Consider the following 21,194-nt stretch of genomic DNA (forward strand, 5'->3'; position numbering starts at 1 on the left):
CCAAGTGTGTCATCCAGAACTTAGCCCTAAGAAAAAGGAAAGGGGGTAGCTTTTGTACCTAAATTTGTTTGGAAAGTGCCATATATTTCTCTCAAGAGATTTTCAACAGACATTAGTACATTAAAAGCTCTGACAAGTCCCGCAGTAATGAAACCTGTTTAGACTAATGTCCCCCAATCCCCAAAGACAGTGCAGGCAGCCTCAGTTTTGTTCCTGCTTCTCCTCCTAGTTGCCTTCTTTGGCCTCAATTTTATCATCCTTGAGATGATCTCTAATGTCCATGTCAGCTCTAACTTTTTACCTGTTTCTGTTTTTTCAAGTATCTTAATATGAAATTTCCAAACACAGAGGAATGTTGAAAAGATTTGCTGTGGACCCCTATCTACCCACCACCTAGGCTCGACAACTCCCATTCACTGCTCCTGCTTTGTCGCATCTCTATCCATCTATCATCCACCCATCTCATCTTTATGCCTTTTTAAATAAGCTGCAGATACCGGTATACTTTACTGCTAAACACTCATCATTCATCCCTTACTTCTTGCAAACAAGAAAGTTATCGCCCAGAGAGGTCAGCAGACTTGCCAAAAGGTGCACAGCTAGCCACACTGATGCTGTGGTTCCAGCCCGCTGCTCTCTGATCTACCAACGGCCCTGCATGTTCTCAAGTGGACTCAGCGAGGCCAGGCTCCTCCTGCTGAAAGAATTAAAGCCAAAATTACACCCCCTCGAAGGGCCTGCCCCTCAAACATCTCTCACGTCATTAGGCCTCCCATTTCAGATTTGGAATTGTGGGTTGGGTTATGCCCTCCTGGCACTGGCTATAACCTGGCTTGACCCTGACTCCAATTTTTCAAGCTCGTTCTCCTCTAAGGGCCAGGCTGCGGCAGGGGCTTGATCACCCATGAAGTTCATGGGGCTGGAGAGAGGACACACATCTAGATGCATGTCTGTCTGAGGGCTTCTTTCTTCTGGGACCACCTCCCCCAAGCAGCCCACGAGACAGCACACCACAGGGGGCGGGGGGGGCGATGAGAGTGGTCAGGTGGGGAAGGTGGGGTTCCATGCTCTCTCATTCGCTACATCTGGCTCAGAAGGGTCTCCTGTTTAAGTTGCAGGTTTGGGGTCCAAGATTCAAAGGGTGATTCAGTAGTGGAGCTCAGGAAGGGACATAAACCTATTTGTGATTCTGCAGGTGACCCCCTTATCCCACTTGAAGAAATATGCGTTAGGGTCCCTTCAAGGTAATGATCTAGAATCCCATTGTGCTGAGTTAGACTGCGACGCAGTGCGTGTGGCTACATCATACAAGAGGTTTTGCTGGTGGGTCTTAGAGCATCTTCTGACAGAACTCTGAGCAATCAGAATACCTGTGACTGAAGAGAATGGACCAGGGCCCCTCCTCCCACCCCACACAGCCCCGATGCACCTCTGTCATCATCAGGCAGATTAGGGTATTCAAGGGAAGCCCCACAAGGGAATTCAAGTCCACAAGCCACCTGAAACGGATACTGTTCCCAGGAGGCAAAAGAAGGACAAAGCCGTGTATGAAAAAAACATGTTTATTCAGTGCACCTTTTATAAAGCAGCTAATGATGCAGGCATCTCATTATTGGGCACATGATTCACCAACTGGCACAGACAGGGGGTACCACAGAAAGCCACCAAGTAGAACAAAACTGAGGAATTCACATTTTGCATTTAGTGGCATGTCATGACAATTAAGTACAAAAGGTTAAGCGCTTTGAGACTAGGATCTTCGTAAAGGGCAGCCTCCAGCAGACACAACCCGCAGACCCACCCCAAAAGGAGACCAAACGTTGCGGCAGATTTTTTTTCAGGGCCTAAAGAAGTAATAAGGCTCAGGGTCTGCCAGTGTTCGCACTTCACTTTGGACCATCAGGACAAACATTGCAGAAGAAAATCTGCACACTCCAATGTATTGGTCCCTCCAGCCACGCGTTAGGTTTGTAAACAGGTCTGAAACTGCAGGCAAAGGTGATTGGAAGACCTCAGGCGCGGGGTCTGGAGGAGGAGGACAGAGACCACTGAGCCTGAGGCAGCGTCCTGGCCCCTGCCCTCATTTTTCCAGGCTTCACTTAGGGAAGGAGAAAGAGATGGCAAAATATCCTCAAAAATGAGACTGTGAGGGAAGGGGCATGTAGCCAGTGGCGCGGCTGAAAGCAAATGTCACTGATTTTCTATAAAGCAAACCCCCTGTGGCATCGTGAGAATCAAGGTCCCATCCAGAGCTTTCACAGCAGGAGAATGAGAAAAGCACCCCAGTTGGTTCTGGTCCCAAGAACCTTGCAGTTCCAGGGTTCTCAGCAAGACTGTGTCCGTGGTCAGGAAAATCTACTGAGCAGTGGTCTCTCTGATCCGCAGTGGCCTCTGGTGGCTGCTAGGAGCGCATCTTCCCTGGGGACAGCAGAGACCGGGCATCTTTGGCTGGTGAGCAGAGACGCTCAGATGCCCACAGACCCAAGCATCGCTGCATTTGCATCCAGGGTGCGCTCGGGTCCTGGACATGGGCACTGAGATCCCAAACCAGCATCCTGTCAGTTTCCCAAAGAGCCAGGACTGGCTGGTGACAGCAACAGCACAACACATTTCGGTCCAAAGATGACACTGTCTTCAGTCTCCAGTTAGCACTGAAGATCCTGTACTAAACGCTGAGGTTCTGAAAACCGGCATTTCAGTGTACGCCTCTCTTCTTACCAAGAGGGCCCTGCTAGCTCATTCTGCTGTGCGTGTACATGTGCGAACGTGTGCGTATAATGCAGTGTGGAGGGAGAAGGGGAAGTGTTCATGGAGAGAGATCTGTGGCTTTGGGAAGTGCTCCTGCTGTGCCACAGTGAGCCCAAAAATATGTGTGAAAATTAAAAAAAAAAAAGTGCTCTAGAACACCACTGAGCTGGCCAGTTTCAGTCGAGAAACCTCCTATAATGTCCTGTATTTGATGACTCAAGGTATTTCTTGGACATGGTCACTTTGCAGCTCAAGACTGAGAGGACATTTGAGAACCTGTTTACCAGGTTAAGTAAAACCTGGGACCCTCGGTGATGCTCTTCTGAATAAAACACAGCAGCCTGCAGCTACAGGGCATCACTTCGGCCTTCCCTAGAGCAGGTCGCGGGCACCATCACTGCTGGTGCTTTGGGGCAAACAGGAAACATCACCTCTTGCAGGAAAAAACTAAGAATGAAAACCATGGGTTCTTCTGAAATGGTGAGTCACATGGAGACAAAAGCTCTGGGAGGTAAGAGATTTCAAGGAATTCATCCTTCAAGCTGGCTGCCTCTGAATCCAGCTGGTAAAGTTTTTTTTTTTTTTAATTTTTAAAGTATTTAATTCAGCAGTTTTTAGCAGTCTCAAAATCGTGCACATCACTAATTCCAGAAAATTTTCATCACCTCCAAAAAAGCCCTGTATCTTAGTAGTCACTCCCCATCCACCCGAGCCTCCAGCCCCTGGCAACCAGCATTCTATAATTTGTCTCCGTAGGCTCTGCGGACACTTCACATGAATGGAACCACCTATGTGGCTTTTTGCAATGGCGCCTTTCACTTTACCTGATGTTTTCAAGGTTCATCCACGTTGGAATCTGTGTCAGTACTTTGTTTCTTTTTCTAGCTGGATAATGTGCCATTATACAGACAAACTGTATTTATTTACCCATTCAACAGCTGATAGACATTTGGGTTATTCCCGCTTGGGGCCATTATAAATTAGAGTACTACAAACATTTGTGGACAAGTTTGTGTGTGTGTGTGTATGACTTCACTTCTCTTGGGTGAAGGCCTAGGCGTAGCACTTCCGGCTCATAAGGTAGTTCTATGTTTCCCTTTTTGAGGAACTGCCAAACTGTTTTCCAAAGTGGCTGCGCCACTTTACAATCCTGCAAGCGGTATCTGAGAAATCCAGTTTCCCTGCGTCCCTGCCACCACCTGTTCTTGCCCATCTCTTTGATGAGAACCATCTTGGTGGGTGTGCAGTGGTATTTCACTGTGCTTTTGATCTGCATTTCCCTTATGAGTCATAATACTGAATGTCTTTTCATGTGCTTATTGGCCATTCATATAGTTTCTTTGGAGAAGATATGAAAATACATCTAGTCATGTGTGTCTTCAAATATTTTGCCCATTTTTTAAATTGAGTCATTTGGCTTTGCATTGTTAAATTGTAAGGGTTCTTGATATATTCTGGATACAAGTGTATGGTTGGCAAATATTCTCTTTCATTCTGTGAATTGTCTTTTTACTTTCTTCTTCTTCTTTTTTTTAATGGAGGTCCTGGGGATTGAACCCAGGACCTCATGCATGCTAAGCATGTGCTCTACCACAGAGCTATACGCACTCTCCCCCCCCATCTTTTCACTTCCTTAATAGTGCCCTTTGAAGCACAAAAGTTTTGCACCCCTTTTGGATGAGGTCCAGTTGATCTAATCTTCCTTTGCTTGTGTTCTGGGTGTCATCTCTAAGAAGCTGTTGCCTAATCCAAGGTCACAAAGATTTAGCCCTGTTTTCTTCTAAGATGTTTATAGTTTTAGCTCTTACCTTTAGGCTGACGCACTTTCGAGTTATCTTTTGCATACCATGTGAGGTAGGGGTCCAACTGCATTCTTTTGTATGTGGATATCCAGCACCATATATCAAAAAGACGATCTTCCCTACTGAATTCTCTTGTCACACCTGTCAAAAGTCTATCGGCCACAGATGTAATGGTTTATATCTGTACTCTCTACTCCATTCCTCTGGTGTATATGTCTATCCTTTGGTCTACACCACACTCTCTTGATTACTGTAACTTTGGAGTAAGCCTTGAAACCAGGAAGTGTGACTCTACCAACTTTGTTCTTCTTTCTCAAGGTTTATGTGGCTATTCATCTATTCATATTTCCATATGAATTTCAGAATCAGCTTACTAATTTGTATAAAGAAGCCAGCTAGGATTTTGATGGGGATTTCACTGAATCCGTAGATCAATTTGGAGAGTATTGTTACCTTAACAATATTTAAGTCTCTGATCCATGAACCCAGGATGTCTTTCCATTTAAGACTTCTATTTCTCTCAATGATATTTAGTAGTTTTCAGAGTATAAGTCTGGCATTTCTTTCATTAAATTTATTTCTATTCTTTCTGACATTATGATAAATGGAATTATTTCTTAATTTCATTTTCATACTGGTCATAGCTAGTGTAAAGAAAAACAACTGATTTTTGTCTTGATCTAGTACTCTGCAACCTGCAGTTACGTGTTAGTTGTAATGGGTTTGCGTGACCATCTCTGTGTATGAATTCCTTAGAATCTTCTATGTACTTCTTTTCCAATTTGGATGACTTTTATTTTTCTTTCACCATGGTTTCTTAAGTAGTAGATTCTTAAAACATTTTTTTACTTTTATTTTTTGTAACGGAGGTAATGAGGGTTGAACCCAGGACCTCGTGCATGCTAAGCACACACTCTACTACTGAGCTATATACCACTCGGTCTTAAATATTTTTAACCCAAGTTTTAACTGACTGTCTGTGCTGAACGTTCTCTCAAGAGAATCCCTGGCTCCTAGGGCCACCTTCTGGCAAGCTGGCGCTCAAGGATGCTAGCACCTTCCCACTCGAAGGCTAAAGGACTCTGAGGCCAGGGGGTATGTGAGCACCACCCTCCATCCGAGCTCCCATTCCCACCCCTTACCCCAAGCTCAGAATGCCAGGCTTCCGCACCCATTTGGTCACCAATCCTATACATACCACCTTTCACGTGATCCCAGGATAAAGGAGTGAAAGGATACTGGGGTGAAATCACAGGTCCAGGGGAAAAAAAAGCCCATCCAATAGCCAGGGGTAGCAGTGGGGTCAGGGTAGCAGCAGTACCGTGGGAGCCCAGGGGGGCTCCAGGGCTTGTCTGACAACTGAGCTGCCCTATCATCTTCCCCCGTGAGACAGCCTCCCCACCGCAGGTCCCAATGCCCCACCCCACTCCAGCTCCCCCAGGGTGTGGAGGGGTCCAAACTGAAAGGTACCTTATATACACACGTGCGCGGCCACCAAGGCCAGACTGTCCCTGTCGCAAAACCCAAGCCAATGGGGGCGGTCCTGACCCCGCCGGTCAGTCACACGGTGGGCGGCTGCGAGCCGCTTCTCTGGCTGGAGCTGTGCCCGCTCAGGACGAAGGTGGATGAGTTGCTCTTTTTGCTGACGCTCGTCTCTCCGGGCCGGCCACCCTTCAGGCGGCTGGAGGAGCAGCAGAGGAAGCGCTGGACAAGTTCGTGGAAGAGGTGGCCGGTGAAAAGCATGTAGATCCAGGGGTTGCAGCAGCTGTTGAGGCTGGCCAGGAGCATGGCAATGATGAACGCTGAGGCTGCAGGAGGGAGCAGGGAGAACAGGGCATCACTACTGGGGCTTTCAGCCTTGTCTCCTGAGAACAGGTGCCAGGGGATGGGTCGCAAGACGGAGGGCTTAAGAGACGAAGTCTGTCTTCCTTCTTTCCATATGCTTGTGCTGGGGGTGCACTCAGCCAGCCCCCCCAAGCCTTCCCTGGCTCAGCCCAGCCCTGGAACCATCCCTGTCCTTTCTCCATCAGCATGGCCACCTGTGCATTCATTACTCAGCCCGCAAATATCAAGTGCCTCCTACTCAGAGCGTCCAGGGGCACAGAGTCGGAAGCTGCCAGACTTTATATTCCAGCCCTGCCAGCAACAAAGTAATTCCCCAAGAAACTGCTGTTTCCTAGTCTTTAAATGGGGATAACAGGAGTCCACAAAGCTCGTGGGAGGGCTACAAGGGTGAAAGAGCATCTGGTACAGCCGGTGCCCAACACACGAACGCTGCCATCACGACCACGTGCCAGGTGCCGGGCTAGGCGCTGGGACACAAAAGTAAACTGTGCAGCCCCATGAGGTGGGCACGGTATGGGTCAGGTGGGCACACCGAGGTGGGCGAATTCGCTCTGAGAGTAAATCGTGGCTGGCCCCAGAGGCACCAGCATGTGAACTGATATCTGAAGGACGCTCAGGAGCTTCCCAGGCGGAGAGGGGAGGAAGGGCACTCCAGGCAGAAGGAACAGCACAGGCAAAGGCATGGAAGCAAGAAAGCGCGTGCTGTCTTCACAGCCGAGGAAGCGTTTCTGTGAGGACACCCCTAAGAGCACTGCTTCAGCACGACAAATAGGACTTGAACAGGAAAAGAGGGCACTGAAATTCTATGAGGAACTGTGCAGAAGCTGTTACACTGAAGACTTACTGAATTTCAGATCAGATTAATGATCAGAAAGCAACTTCAAGACATTGTTGGTCACAAATTTAAGCTTCAAAGGGGAAGATAAATTCCTGAGAACTTCCAGCTGAGGGGTGGGAATCTGGGTTTCTTTCAATGGCCTTAAATCTGACAAACTGCAGACACCCCCACCGGCAGAGAAGTACAGACACCCCCCCCTAGAAATTCATGAGGAAAACAATGTTCCCAAGAACGCTGTTCACAGACACATCTTTGTGAGTGAAGGCGCTGCCAGAGGCTTGGAAAATCTGATATTTAGTCCTCAACATTTTCTGCAAAAAATTTTCAAGAAATAGCCCCAGAATTCAAGAGCTCGATCCAGGGAAGCATTTCTCACAGGGACACTGGAGTTGCAAGATCTGGATGCCACCACCAATGTAGGCTGAGCACAGAGACATCTGTCAACAAAGTTACCAAGTGCCAAAGTGGGAGGGTGACTGTAAGAGGAATTCAGTGGTTCTCAAAGTGGGTTCCCGGCTCACCTGGGAAGTTGTTAGAAAAGTACAAGCTCAGACCCCACCCTAGATCTACCGAATCAGACTCCAGGGGGTGACGCTCAGTACTGTGTCATAAACAGCCCTCCTCCCCTTTTGACGCAAGTCTGAAACCACTGCTCTAATTACCTGGTGCACCTGTTAGAACAAAAGCAAGCCACAACGCACAAAGCCCCAAGTCTTGCAAAAGAAAACGTTTAGGAAGCAAAGGAGTGGAGTCTAATCCTTAAATTAAACTAGGAAAGAAAAGAAAAGTAGAAAAGTAAAGGGTTGGGGTGGGGAGGGGGAAGCCAGTGCTTTTGAATTCCTCACTTTCTCTAAAAGAGAGTGAAAAAGAGACACTGGATTTGAAGGGGTCAGAAAAAGAGGAATATAAGTTGAGAAATTCTAGTGACATCACCAAGGCTGAAACTAGAATGTCCTCAAAATCGCCATGAAACATACAGAATGAAATAGGCAAAATCAACACATGAACGTCAACATTTAGCAAGGCACTGAGAAGTAAACTGTCAGACACAAGGGATGAACATCCGTGTAGAAAGCTATGAGACGGGTAGAAGGACGTCTCAGGGGCGAAGTCCTCACATGGACTGAGGGGCAGCACGTTTCACCCAGCTGTACAGAATTATATGACATAATCTTAGCTGTTGCAGCTGCTTGCCTCACTCTTGACATTTGGGTATTTTCACTTGTTTATCCTATTTTTAAAAAACAACCTAAAGAAACAATAATCACAAAAAAGCAAACAGTTAAGGAATCCCCAAGTAGCCACGTGGAGTTTTTCTACCTCCAAGTGGATGGGAGGAGCTGGGACCACAGCCAGCATCTCTGCCCCGACCTGGTGGCCACAGACACAAATGACCAGCCTGGCCTGGCTCTCGGGAAAGGATGACCCTCTAAGCTCAACCTGCTCATGTCAAGTTGCCAAATGCTAAAGGCACATTTGGACTTGTTAAAAAGTTGGCAATATCCTAACCAACCAAAGATACGCATCCCCAGCAGTGGTGTTTCAAGCTGTTTGTGAATAAAAAAAAAAAAAAGGCTATGTAGGAAATTTCCAAGGAAGGAAGCAGCAGGAATAAAGGCATGTGAGTGAGACCATCCAAGCGCATTCGGGAGCTGCCAGGCTTGGGGAGGGAGGGTTCACAGGAGAAGAGACTGGAAAGATCCAAGCGGAGGAGGACCACCTTGAATTCAGGCTGAGCATGAACTTGAATCTACAGGCGATGGGGAGTCACTGGTTTCTGAGCAGGCGAGTGACTCACTGCACCTCATCTACTTTCTGCGCTTACTGTATCCTGTTTAGGTTACAACACTGCCCTTTCTGGTGGCTAGAAAGGCGTCCTAGGATTGAAGAACAGGAACAAAGCACAGAAAATGCTGTCCTTGGCATTTTGTGATGTTGTTTCCAAGGGAGCACATGACAATGCAGTCAGGCGACCACCGGAATCATGGCTCAAGCTTCCGCAGAACACAACAGTGTTCAAAGCAGCCTCATCCCCATGTTATATATGAGGAAGGTGAAGCTCCGGGAAGGGAAATGACTTCCCCAAGGACACACAGCAAGTCACCCTGTGCTCCTACTTGAAAGTAAATGAAGTCTGAGGCCTTGGAAAGCAAGGTCAGCATTCACACGTCAGGCTGGTTCCGGCTAGTTCCCTAACCGGATTGCTGGGCAATCACCCTCATGGTGTGATTTGAAGGACAGAGTCAGAGAGCAATCCCCCTTTCCCAGAACAGACGTGGGCTCCCTCAGAGGCTAAACACTGCCCAGCTCCCAGTGATGGTCTTTTAAAATCCAGTGAACTTGGGAGGAGAAACACACTGCCTCTTATTGGACCACTATCCTCCCTGGCAGAAATGTCTCCAGGTCTAGACACAGAAGGTGTGGGAGGCAAGCCCCGCCCACTGCTTGTTTTTGTAAATGTTTTATTGAAACACAGCGAAGCCCATTCATTTATATATTGCCAATGGCAGCCTCTGCACTCTGAGGGCAAAGTTGAGTAGTTGTTACAGAGACCTTATATCCCAAAGGCCTAGTATTACTGTTTGGCCTTTTAGAGAAAAAGTTAGCCTGTCCTTATCTAGATGCCTGTGGGAGGAGCAGATATTAAAAAGTAGAGGGGAAGAGCTCAGAAAAGGGAGGGGCAGATCCCCCCAGGCAAGCTCAGCCCACTTTTCCCAAACCATTAGAAGCAGAACTGAGTGATGCCTTTGCTTTTAAAAAGTACCCAGACCTGGCACAAACCCTCGCTCTGTCACCCTTCACCCACGCATTCTAGGGCAAGTCAGCGAGCCTCTCTTAACCTCAGCTTCTCCACCTGCGAGATGAGAATAATACAAAGAACTTCTCTACAGAATCACTGCAAAGTTTAACCAGACAGGATGCCAAGTGCTCGCCCTGATTCCTGGTACTTAATAAAGCTTAGCTACTTTTATCATCACTACAATGATATGTGCGTGCCCAATAAATGTCACTTCTCTTATCAATAAGAGAGTCAGGGCCGACGTGTGGAACAACGGGGAGAGGCTGCTCCCTGAGCTGGGCTGTGTCCTGGCACCCGAGGCAGAGGCCCAGCGTGGGGCATGGGACTCGGCACCACCGTCGGAGCTTCTGGAGGCTGCACTGCCATATGGTGATGTCTGTCCAGTGTGGCTCTTGGGTCAGACTGCATGGCCGAGAAGATCAGCTTATACGTCGATTCTGTGCTAGCTCAAAAGTCCCACCCCCACTCCCTGCCCCACTAGTGTAACCCGCAGAGCTGGTCTGCCCTTCTCAGCTAGCTTCTAATTTCCTGATGGGTTTAAACAGACTGAAACAGTGGGCCATCTTTGGGGAGGACAAGGGCAATGCCCGGGGCCCCACTAGGTCAAAGGTGTGCTGAAGCAATGATGCAGCATTAGACGAGAAGGCTCCTGTCTTCTTCCAGCTGATCCATGAGGATGCTCTTGTCCTGGGAGTATCTGATCTTGCCCTGCAGACCTCAGTGCTAAGATCTGTTTTGCTTACACAGAGCCTGGTCATTCCAGCTGTGAGGAGCTGCAGTCTCTCTATGTCGTAAAATCTCCCTGTCTCCTGCCCACCTGCACTTCAGCTCCAAGTCCTAGGGCCATGCCATCACCTAGTGGTTTTTCTACCCTGAAATCCTTCCTGTGCTGATTGTCTTCTTTCAAAACAGCCACCCAGCAGGTTGCTGCAGTTGGACACTGACTGAAAGGGTGGCTTACAGAGGCTAGACTCAGTGGAGTCCAGCGGGCCGGCAGCGGATGCTGTGGTACCCATGCCCCAGTCCCATATTAGGTGCAGGTGCTCATCCCTGAGTTCCTCCAGAGGATAACACCCTGCTCAGGGCAGTCCACACCCAGTGCACCAAAGCCCACCCCTTCACCTTCATCCCAGGCTCTCTGAAGGGCCAGCCCAGCTCCTAAGTGTCCCATGACACTGGCCCTGGCCACACTTTCCACAAAGCAGAGCAATGATATAGTCAGTGTGGACAAAAGGAGGACCTGGAAGTCACAATCAACAGACTCACCAAAGGAGTGGCAGCCAGCAACTCCTGGGGGGTCAGGCCAGTGGGGAGCCCCTCACAAGGATCCAGATGCAAACCCCCAGGGTCTGAACCCCGCTCCCACCTCATTTCCTGAGTCACATCTACTGTTTGAGCCGCCCATCCTTGAAGTGACACACCCAGAGGACTTTGAGAAAATTGAAAAAAAAAAACTGCAAAAGGGCTTTGTGAATGGCAAAGTGTTTGTTCAAATTATTATTAACAGATATGAAATATGATTGACTGCGTAATTTTTTCTAGCCCAAGGCTGGGGTCTCCTAGTCTATGGTTGATTCAAGAAACTGTCCTTCTTCCTTTTTTCCATGACTTCAAAAATTTAAAAAACGAAAATCAAAACCCAGAGTCCTGGCATTAGATTACATGACCCCGGGGGAACTCTAGAGCGTCCATTTTGGAAAAACTTACTCTGCCAGTGACGTAAGAACCCCAGAGGGGAAGGGGTGCAACCCTGAGCGAGAGCAGGACTTGAGGGTCTCCACCAGGAGAGCTCATTCTCATCTGTTTCTTCCACCCAGCCAATGGCGGGGGGGTGTGTAGATCTGGGAGAGGGTGGGGGGACCCAAGGCTGGGGACTAGGGATCATCTTCCACCACAGCTCCTATGTGCCAGAGGACTAAGCAGGGCCAGCCAACAGTAAATGTCCCCTGCTGGGCATTTGACCCCAGGAGACAGAAACAACTCGGAACTTACACCCAGCACTGTGATTCATCCAGGTGGGCGGCAGAGGGCCACGCGAGGACAGTGTGACCCCAGCGTTCCATCCGCCTACAGCCTGGCTTGACTCAAGCCCCAAGAACTCCCCTGTTCGGATTTCCCGGCACTCCCTCCACCCATCACCAGCACCGTCACCATGCACCCAAATTAGCCCAGAACAGCTGACGGGCAGCTGGCCAGGGCCTCTCTGGCTGTGTTGTTCCTAGGGTAACTAACACGTTTCCTGTATTCATACGATTCAAAGACATATGGCTCATCTGACTTCTCTCATCTGGATCAGATCAAGCTCAACAATTTCATAAGAGGCTCTCACCCCAGAAACCAATCACTGAGTTCAAGGCCTCCTGGCCCCAGCGCTCCAATCAGGCCTCTCTCCCAGGGGAGCGGGAATTCAGGTCTAAGTCTCTCATCCTGATAGAGACTGTAGGAATTTGGAAACTGTGGTCTACTGAAAGACTTAAAATATATATATATATATTTTTTTCAATGTGCACGTACATAAAAATTGAATTCTAATATGTATTACAGGGCACCTTCTTTGAACAGACCACCAATCTACAACAACGGAATTGTAAAAGTCACAGATGTAGGATCTCGCCACGTATTCTGAAGTCATGATAAGCAATAAAAGCCAGATTTGTGGGCTCCAGAGCTTTAAATGGGTTTCTCTAATGTCACTGCTCAAATCTGGAGGCACGTGGGGCCCACTACACAGGACCTACAGAATAACCACATTCTGGAGGCAGAAGAGCTGGGGCTTCCTACAAACGACCAGCCCCTGTCTACCCTTCAGAGTGCGACAGGGCGCTGCTGCCAATTTGGGCCACCCATGTAAAGGCTAGCCACACATTTTGGTAACAGTGTTAATATATTAAAGCCTCATCATTTCATGTGCAGCCAATGAGCCAGCTGCATGGATAATGCACAGCCATCATTTAGGAGCTTGTAAAAATGCAGACTCCTGGACCCTACCCAGACCTACTGAATCAGAATCTGCAATTTAACAAGTTCCCCTATGTGATCTGTGAGCACACTGAAGTCTGAGACGTATTCCTCCAGTATGGGAAAAGATAATAAAGTAACTGTCCAGTGATCACAACATGGAATGCGCACCTGCTTCTTTGCACAGCCAGCTCCTACTCATCCTTCAAAACCCCTTTTAAATGCTGCTTCCTCTCTGAAATCCTGATTTCTTCCCAGGGAGACAAAATCGACAAATGCCTCCTGGGGCATTCACAGCACTTGGTAAATAAATCATCCCTTCCTATTGTCATTATTTATGTTTACAATTTGTGGTAGAGTACTGTGACTCATTTGAGGCTCTGTCCTTCATTGCCAGCAGAGATTGCAAAGTAGGAAATGTTCAATAAGCGACTAAGTTGAACTGAAGCATGAAATTAGCAGACAGGAAGTCCTGGTCAATCAGTCACTGCCACTAGCGTGATGGAAAGACAAAAAGACAACTCCCCCGCATAACAGTGGGAGACGGGCCCCTAACGAGACAGCTGGACTCCAGTGCAATTCCCTCCAGGAAAGTTAGGTTCACACTCAGATATCAAGGTCAGGTGGAGAGAAAGAAAGAGAATGAGTAAGAGTGACCATTACAGCATGAGACATGGCCGGAGTGCAGAGGCCCATGGTACTGAAGCTTCTGGCAAAAAGGTGGGAGGAGCCAGCCCCCAGCAGACCACAGAGGGCGGGGCTGGCAGAGGTTGGTCTGCAGTGGCCAGGAATCAGGAGCACAGGAATCAGGAATCGGGGGCTGGGAATGAAAGGCTGCCTGGTTACTCCTCCCTCCCTCCCCCACCCCCACCCCCTCATGCAAGAGTCCCCTTGGGTTTCCAAAGCCCAGAGCTAGAACCTCCCCACCTCCTCCCCTACTGCTTCCTCCAGGCGAGGCCACAACTTTCCTTTACCTGTTAACAGTCTTGTTCCCAGCATCACCGGGCCTGCCACCACTCACTCCCTCTGCTAACATGCACTCCTGAGCTCAAAACAATTCACCTCCTCAACTGCATTGACTGACCTTGACAACATGGCTTGAAATTTGTCTTTTTCAAGCATTTACTGAGCACTTGCTACATCCAGGTACTGTGTCACCATTCATTCCACCCTCCCCACAACCTAAACCCTACTCTTAACCCCTGAAAACTGAGTTGCAGGCAGGTAGAGTCAATCACCCAGGGTCACTGCCACGGCTCCATCTGGCCACAACATAGGACGGAACCATCCTGGCAGAAACTAGGGTTGTCCCTCCCAGAGGTCGGTGGGTACACCCAGAGACCAACCTTGGCCTGACCGCCCCACATTCATGCTTGTACCACAGGAGGGTGGGTGAGGGCCCAGGGAGGGCTCCTTGCACGCTCTCCTCATGGGAAGACTGACAACTCAAGGCAGAGGTTCTGTGCAGGACCCTCGGGCAGTGCTGAATAACTGCCTGCAGAATGAGTGCACTGGCGTTCACAGGAGGAGGGACACCCCCAGCTGGGGGAAACAGGGAAAGCTTCATGAAAGTGACCAGGGGACGAAGCCGCCACATCCAGCTGTTAAGATTGTACACTGCACAGCTCCTAGGAGCACCATTCTCACAGACCATAAGGTAAATGGAACCCCCTGGATTTGTGCACAAAGCAGCCCACACATTAGACTTGGACTGTGAAGGATGGGTCTCCACAGAAGAGACTGAGGTAGGTGCTCCTGGGATGGAAAGAGAATCAGCCTGCGTGCAAAGCAAAAGGCCCTGCGGGAAGTGGCAAGTCAGCAGGTCTGGCTTGGGCACATTAGGCGGACTGGCCAGAGCCCAGTGCAGAGGTGGTGAGGGTACTCATTTGTTAGACCGTAGTCCCGGCCAGGCCTACACAGTGGGCCCAAACCAGTGGCTCTCAACGAGGGCACACAAGAATCCACAACTGCTCAATCGGATGAGACTGTGGTCACTAATTGCCTGTCTAATTGCAATTCATGCCCAGAAGGACCAAGCTTGAGAAAAGGAAAGCTCTGTCTCATCTCCTCCTGCACCCCCGTCCCCACTGCTCTCCATCTCAGTAGGTCACCTGAAGAGCAAGCCCCTCCGAGGTACCCAGCCCATCCACACCTCGGGCACAGTGTTCTAGGGAAGGTAAGGTGGGCAGGCCACACAGGAGGGGCCACAGTTCCACAGAAACAGGGAAGCTCATTCTGCAGATGGGGAAACATGTAAAACCAGGCCTCCTGTGCATTTCAGCCTCCTTCCTGGTGCAAGACCTTGACAGATGTTTGACTACTTCCAGTGGTGGGACACTCACTTCTTCACTAAGTCACCAATTCTCTTGCCAGAGGGCTGCCCAGAAAGCCCCTATTTCTCTCGAATACAACTCTATACACCCATCCCTGCCCCCTCCCCTGCACCTTCCTCCTCTCGTCTCCCACATGTTTGTTCAACAAGCACTGGCTGAGCTCGGATGGGCGGCCAGCCGTGTGCCAGGCACAGAACACACATCCGTGAGCAGGACAGGTGGCGTCCCTGCTATGACGAGGCTCACAGTTCACCTCTCGGGCTTTAATATGCTTCTCCTCATAACAACCTCCCTGGACACACCGGCTACTGTCCAGAAGACTCTGCCTTCACCCCGCTTCTCCCTCCACCCAGGCTTTCAAGAGAAAAATGTCCATTTCTCCAGCTGGAGTAAGTGCCAAAATTCTCATAGTCAATCCCAAGAATGCAAACAAAACATTTAATAAGAAGAATGGGGAGAGGGGAGGGGAAGACAGGTCACACCATATCATCCTCATAATATCTCCAGGAATAGATCTGCCATCCTCATTATAACAGAGGAGGAAGCTGAGGCTCAGAGAGGGACACTACCTGCTCAAGGACACACAGGAGAAAGTGGCAGGGTGGGCTCCACACACAGGCCCGCCACGTGGCTCCAACATCTGCTCTTTCCCTGCATTGGGACCTGGGGTCCTACAGTGCCCACCGCTGTCCTGGCCAGCTGGATACCTCCATCTCCTCTCCACCTCCCTCAGCACCACCCCGGGGTCAGAGTCCTTGGGACCAGCAGCAAAGCAAATTACACTGAGCGCAAAGGAAAAGGCTGGTGTCAAATCTTTTGCTGTGGAATTGGATCCTGAAAGTTACATCCAAGGCTTTTCCAAACCTGCCCCGGGTGACTGGTCCCAGCCTGCCTCCTGCAGCAGCACCAAAGCAGGGCCCAGCAGTACGGGGCTGCTCTCAAGGAGAAGGGCTCATGAAATTCCCAAGTCCTTCCCCTTGAGGTTTTTCTTCTGTTTTTTCCTCTGAATGTTGGAAAGATTGAAATTGAGTTTTCCTCTTTGCTTTGGCTCTGATGAAAAGGAAGCCCCAAGGACAGCTCACCACCCTGCCACAGAGCCTTCATTATTTTTGTTATTGCTATTATTTTTCTATCCTTTCCCCTTCTTCCCAGTTTCCCCATGTCTACTTTATCTTGTGGTATCCCCCAAATCTTTGTGCTCTCCTCAAATTATTTTTGGAACAAGGAGCTCTAAACCCATAAAGGCAGTGCTTGGTGGAGTGAAGGTGTACGGGGAAAGAAGTTGTTCAAGGAGAGAGAAGGAAAAGGAGCATCTGATTTTCACAAGAACAGCAGGGGGAGGGAACCCTCCTGAAGGAGGAATTTGGAGTCCCAAGGAAGCCTACAGGGCACATGCGAGTTCTCCTGCTCTGTTAGCCCCTGACCTGTCAGAGGTTGAGGAGCTGCTGGTTCTCCCCGAGGTTTTCATGACAAAGGTGTCAGCGGGAAGGATGCCCCACTCCTGCCTCCCACAGAGCCTGCCTGCCCCTGGGCTTCCAGGAAGGATGTCATGCTGTTCACAAAGCACTTCCCACTCACCAAGAGATGAGAAGAGCCCAGGGGCCCTGATCTAGACAGTTTGCATTCTTGTCAATTCCTTTCCTCTTGGAGAGGAAGGCTAGAGCTGCGCATCAATGTCACTTTGCTGATCAAAATCTCCAGTAGCTCAAACGTCCCTGCCTTGTTCCTTCCTTACTACTTGCCGAAAGCCTCTAGACTTGAGTCATGTCTCCTAAGTGACTGTAAAAGCCAGCATTCCGGATGGCTCAGCCTGCTACTTGCAAATTATTCAAATGAATGCCAAGTGAGCACCAGGCATGCTTCTGGCTCATGTCCCGTCCACTTGGATCGGTATCCCTGAGGCTGAGGAATGACTTGACCAGGCCAGTGGCAGGTACCTAAGTCCTCTGTGCTGGGTGAGCTGGAAGCCCACCCCTGGCAACACGCTGGGGGAAGCAGGGTGCTGGGAGCCATGGCATTAGGACTCCCCTGTTGTCTGCATTTGTGCTCAGAGCACCCAGGACAGAATGTCAATGAGCAACTGAGCACTTGGGTGTTCATGAGACTCCACTCTTTCCTCTGAACCAGGAAAGGGAACAAAGGGACCTGAGGCTCCTGGAGCCTAAGCAGAAGCCAGTCTCACTCAGGAAATCATTGGGGGACCACATGTACCCCAAAGTCCTCCAGCCCCCACTTCAGCTGGGGACTCCCTCTAGCTATGTCTCTCCCTGTGTCTTGTTTTTAAGTCAGAAACATGAATCATTCAATACATTTTAAAGTGTAGAAAAGATCTAAACTTCACTGAGTGATTATGACATGTGTTGATCACACATTCCCATTCTTTAGGAAGGAAAGTGAGACAGAGGGGTGCAGGTGCGGGGATGGAAGTCATATGGGGGGAGAGAAGGAGGGAGGAAGGTCAGCAGGGTGGAAAATAAATGAGAGGCGGGGTGGGGGGGGCAGGAGGATGCAGCAAAGAGAGAAGAGCAGGATTATCCCCCATGAATGAATGGAAGGCCGAATCACCCTCATTCTAAAAGCAAGACACTGAGGTGCCAGGGGGAGAAGAGGACCCTTCAGCTAGTAAGGGCTGGAGGGAGGACTAGATCCCAGGTCTCCCCAGTATCTGCTCTAAATGGGTGCAGCTCTCACTTCCTCAAGGGCTGGTGTTTAAGCTCCTCAAGACCTGGGTCTAGCATCTCTTGATCCTGCCCAGGAAACAGGTGTGGCCTGATGCCTTATCTAGAAACACTCATTACTGGCTTTTACTCATCTCAATGCCCTAGTCGTCTGCCCTTCAGAGGAAGCCTGGCACTGAGGCAACAAGGGTTAGGGAGGAAACCCCAATTCTAGTCTGCTTCCCATCTGCTGTGTAACCTGGAGCCAGTGCCTTGCCCTCTCTGGACCCCTGAACCCCCTCTGCAGGGTGTGCCCAGGCTGGATCTGCTGAGTCTTCACAGCAGCCCTCACCATGCAAACCACCCGGCCGGGCACTCCACAGGTGCTCAGTCAATGCTGAATTAGGTAACTGCTCCGGCCACAAAGGCAGACATTGGGCTAATTGTGAAGGTTGGGTAAAGCCAGCAGTCTGTGATTTGGGGAAGAGAGCAAAGCACACCCATCCAGCGGAATGAAGGGACATTTCCGCTTTCACGGGATAGTTGTATTTGAGACTGTTGGGAGGACTAGTGATTCCATCCAGAAATGGGACGTGTGCACTACCTCAGGGACAGAACGGATAACAGCGAACCCCTCAGCCTTTCCTTAGAAGCATTTAAGCCGCCGGCACCCCAGTGCACTGTTAATGCTTAACCGCGGGCAAAAGGTGTAAGTCATTCACCACCACTCACCTTCCCCTTTGCTCTTTGGAAATGAGCTACTGGAATTGTGGGAGGTGAAAGTGGAGCTGCCTGCAGCTCAGAGCTCACAAGCGCTGGCCACAGCCTACAGCGGCCGGCGCTCTCTGCTCCCCCAAGTTCTCTCCCCACAGAGCCTCCCATTCTACGCTCTCCTGGTCTCCCCGACACCCAAGCTCAAGGATGGCCCCTGGCCACCCTCAGCCCTGACCTCCCCGTCCTCCAATCTGGATGGCGCATTCCCTGCCTGCCTGCCGAAATCACCTAGCCTCCCCAGTCAAATGGGAAAGTTTGTATCCCCGCTCCCTTTCCTGCCTGCTCCTTCCCCGCCCCACTCCCCGCCCCCAGCAGGAGCTACTTACCGGTTCCTGGGCACCGCCAGTCCAGGTGCCTGTCCCCAGCCCCAGCAGTACTCACCTCTCCACTCGCACGGCTTGTCCCCTCCACTGGGAAAGGGGTCCAGGGACTAGTCTCTGCACCCCAAGACGCCCTGCTGGCACCTTCTCAGTGCTTGGTTGGAGGAATGGAATTAACCACCTCCTTCTGCTCTGATCCAAACTAGACCTCACCGGTTCAGACTGACTTGGACTTAAAGGGGAAGTTCAATGTAAAGAGAACTTAACTTGGAAGGAACTTGAGCTGGGGCCTGGGTTGGAAAGTTACCTCCCCCACTCGCCAATCAGGTGGGAAAGGCAAGTTACTGGAACCTGTTTCCTGGTCCATATAGCAAACCAAATGTCCCACATGCAGCCCAAAGCCTGTGCTAAGGATTTTACGTGCGTTTTCTCATTTCATCCCCCTACTGCTGGGGAGAGCTGGTACTTTTATCATCATTGCCATTTTACAGAAAAGGAAGCCAAGTTTCAGAATTTACGCCCAAAATCACTTGTCCAGCGGATGAGGGGGCCATGACTCGAATCCAGGTCTCCAGGATTCCCAAACCCGTTTCTCCCCCATGAGGTCCCCAGAACCCTGGACGTTCAGAGGCAGCCAGACCAGGGCCCCGCGCCGCCGCGCTCCCTCCTCCCGGTTTCCTGCACGCGATACCTTCCTTGGGTGCATCGGCGTCCCAGACGCTCCACATCTGCACGAAGAAGAATGGGGTCCAGCACACGATGAAGGCCAGCACGATGATGAAAGTCATCTTGACCGTGCGAATCTTGGCCTTGGAGATGAGCTTGACGCTGCTGACGCGTGCCAGAGCCGCGCGGCCCTCGCTGCCTGCCGCCGCGCCCTCGGGCCCCGCGGCCGCCTCGGCTGCAGCCGCCGCGGTCTTCAGCCGCAAGTTCTGCCAGATCTTGAAGCAGATGAGGCCGTAGCAGGCGGCGAGCACGATGACAGGCACGATGTAGACGGCGAGCGTGATCCACGTGATGTAGGCCTTGGGCCCCCAGGGCTGGATGAAGACCGCCCAGCAGTCAAAGACGCCGTCGGCCACCTCGCGCAGCGAGAAGATGTGCACCTGAGGCGCGCTGGCCACCAGGCAGCCCAGCCACGTGGCGAGCACGGCCAGGCGGTCCGTGCGGCGGCGCAGCGCGCGCAGCGGCTGGCAGATGGCCAGGCAGCGGTCGAGCGACATGAGCAGCAGCAGGTAGGTGGAGGCGAACATGCCCACCACCTGCAGGTACTTGACCAGGCGACACAGCAGGTCGGGCCCGTAGAAGCGGAAGGTGATGTCCCACAGCAGTTGCGGCAGCACCTGGAATACCGCCACCACCAAGTCGGCTATGCTCAGGTGCTTCATGAAGAAGAAGAGGCGCGAGTGCTTGTGGCGCGTGGTGCGCAATGCAAGCAAGACGCACGCGTTGCCGCTCAGCGCCAGGAAGAGGATGAGGCACAGCACCGCCACCTCCACGCGCGCCAGGGCCTCGTTGCGCTGTGGCGGCCCGGAGGTGCGGTTGCCCTGGGCCCCCGGCGGCGCCGCGCTCCCGTTGATCGCCTCGGCGCTCCAGTTGGCCGCAAGCGCCCCCTCCATGACCGTGGCTCCCGCCGTGCGCCCCTGGCCTTCGAGCCCTTTAAGGCGTGGTGCACGGGGCGGGGCTGGACGCGCAGTGCCGGAGTGCCTGCGGGTGGGAGCGGGGGGCGCTCCTGGGATCCGCTCCCCGAGATTCCACGGACGGATCTGCTAGGTCCGACTCTGAAACAAACCCCGAGGGCCGCGAAAGGGCCGCGCGGTTCTCTTCCAACGCACCTGCGGCTCAGCTGCCCCCTTCCGGGGGAACTCAAGTCATCTGGGACTAGCGCCACAACCGCCAGCCCTGGGGCTGCTCAGCCGCCACCCCAGAAATCCCCATTTAAGGTACCTCCTCTGAGACACTGGAAATGAGCGGGAGTCTACCGGACCGGCAGTGCCTTGAGACATTCAGTTGCTTCCACTGAAAGAGGGAGGATCACAATCAGTTTCCTCCGGAGCTGGGACTTCTAAGCCAGCCACCTCCCCCGGGGATCCTCCAGCTAGCTGTGTACCCACCAGAA

The 21,194-nt window shown here is 51.0% G+C and overlaps 1 protein-coding gene and 1 long non-coding RNA gene across 4 annotated transcripts; one reads left to right on the plus strand and one right to left on the minus strand.

Annotated features, from left to right (window-relative positions):
• Positions 1-631: 631 nt before the first annotated feature.
• Positions 632-20,856, minus strand: OXTR (oxytocin receptor). Of its 3 annotated transcripts, none has more exons than XR_012060773.1 (3): positions 19,767-20,856; positions 6,021-6,358; positions 632-697 (listed from the first exon to the last, which is right to left on the minus strand). XR_012060773.1 is itself a non-coding variant. In XM_072941758.1 (2 exons), the coding sequence occupies exons 1-2, from the start codon at positions 20,692-20,694 to the stop codon at positions 6,111-6,113; spliced, it is 1,176 nt and encodes a 391-aa protein (XP_072797859.1). In that variant the 5' UTR covers positions 20,695-20,856; the 3' UTR covers positions 1,549-6,110. The 3 variants fall into 3 exon arrangements, 1 of the variants encoding a protein (XP_072797859.1); XR_012060772.1 differs by lacking the exon at positions 632-697 and adding an exon at positions 1,549-2,418; XM_072941758.1 differs by lacking the exon at positions 632-697 and having other exon boundaries at positions 1,549-6,358.
• LOC140686814 (uncharacterized) lies at positions 9,117-10,216 on the plus strand. The gene is made up of 2 exons (XR_012060774.1): positions 9,117-9,387; positions 10,049-10,216. It is a non-coding gene; the product is annotated as an uncharacterized lncRNA (long non-coding RNA).
• Positions 20,857-21,194: the final 338 nt, after the last annotated feature.

This window comes from Vicugna pacos, chromosome 17 (assembly GCF_048564905.1).
Source record: "Vicugna pacos chromosome 17, VicPac4, whole genome shotgun sequence".
Lineage (NCBI taxonomy): Eukaryota > Metazoa > Chordata > Mammalia > Artiodactyla > Camelidae > Vicugna > Vicugna pacos.